The following is a 1,104-nucleotide window of genomic DNA, read 5'->3' as shown; positions in this document are numbered from 1 at the left end:
TGTTTGTCGATGGCCAGGTTCTGCAGCGCCCCCTGCGCCTCGAAGGAGGCGAAGCGGCCGAACTCGGGCAGGCGCCAGCGCGTCCCCTCTTCACTATCGCGATATAAACACCCCACTATCGCGATAGAAACCCCACTATCGCGACATAGCCCCTCCAAAATCGCGATACAAACCACGATATCACGATATGAACCCCCTATCGCGATATAAACCCTTCAATATCGCGATATAAACCCCTCACTATCCTGATAGAAACCACGGTATCTCCTCCACTATCGCGATGTAAACCCTGATATCGCAATATAAACCCTCAAATATCGCGACATAAACCCCAATATCGCGACATAAACCATGATATCGTGATAAAAACATCACTATCGCGATATAAACACCTCACTATCGCGATATAAACCCTCCAATATCGCGATAGAAACCATCCAATATCTCTATATAAACCATTATATCGCGATAGAAACCCCGATATTGTGACATAAACCCCTCACTATCGCGATACAAACCCCTCCGATATCGCGACATAAACCCCTCACTATCGCGACATAAACCCCTCGATATCACGATATAAACCATGATATCACGATATAAACCCCGCACTATCGCGACATAAACCCTCCAATATCGCGATATAAACCTCCCTATCACGACATAAACCCTCCGATATCGCGATATAAACCCCACTATCGCGATATAAACCCTTCACTATCGCGACATAAACCCCGATATCGCGATATAAACCGTTCACTATCTCGATATAAACCCTGATATTGCAATACAACCCTCCAATATCGCGATACAAACCCTCCAATATCGCGACATAAACCCCGATATCGCGATATAAACCCTTCACCATCGCGATATAAACCCTGATATCGCAATACAACCCTCCAATATCGCGATATAAATCCCTCACTTTCGCGATGTAAACCCCTCGATATCGCGATTTAACCCCCACTATCGCGATATAAACACCTCACTATCGCGATATAAACCTCGACATTACCGATGGGGGTGCGGGAGTTGTTGTTGGCGGCCATGGAGCTGTCGAGGTTCTGTTTGTCGATGGCCAGGTTCTGCAGCGCCCCCTGC

The 1,104-nt window shown here is 47.0% G+C and overlaps 1 protein-coding gene across 1 annotated transcript in view; it reads right to left on the bottom strand.

The window, feature by feature from the left end:
* Positions 1-1,100, bottom strand: part of LOC130587298 (H-2 class II histocompatibility antigen, A-U alpha chain-like) — a gene marked incomplete at its 5' end in the record, with an annotated part of 9,125 nt that extends 8,025 nt beyond the window's left edge. Inside the window, one exon of the mRNA XM_057388275.1 lies at positions 1,019-1,100. Coding sequence (XP_057244258.1) covers positions 1,019-1,100 — 82 coding nt within the window. The remainder of the gene's footprint in view (positions 1-1,018) is intronic.
* Positions 1,101-1,104: the final 4 nt, after the last annotated feature.

The sequence above is a fragment of the Malurus melanocephalus genome, unplaced genomic scaffold, assembly GCF_030028575.1.
Source record: "Malurus melanocephalus ecotype Western Australia unplaced genomic scaffold, MMel_1.1 scaffold_1728, whole genome shotgun sequence".
NCBI classification, from domain to species: domain Eukaryota; kingdom Metazoa; phylum Chordata; class Aves; order Passeriformes; family Maluridae; genus Malurus; species Malurus melanocephalus.
The sequence above is the reverse complement of the archived record's forward strand: the minus strand, read 5'-3'. Positions and strand labels throughout refer to the sequence as shown.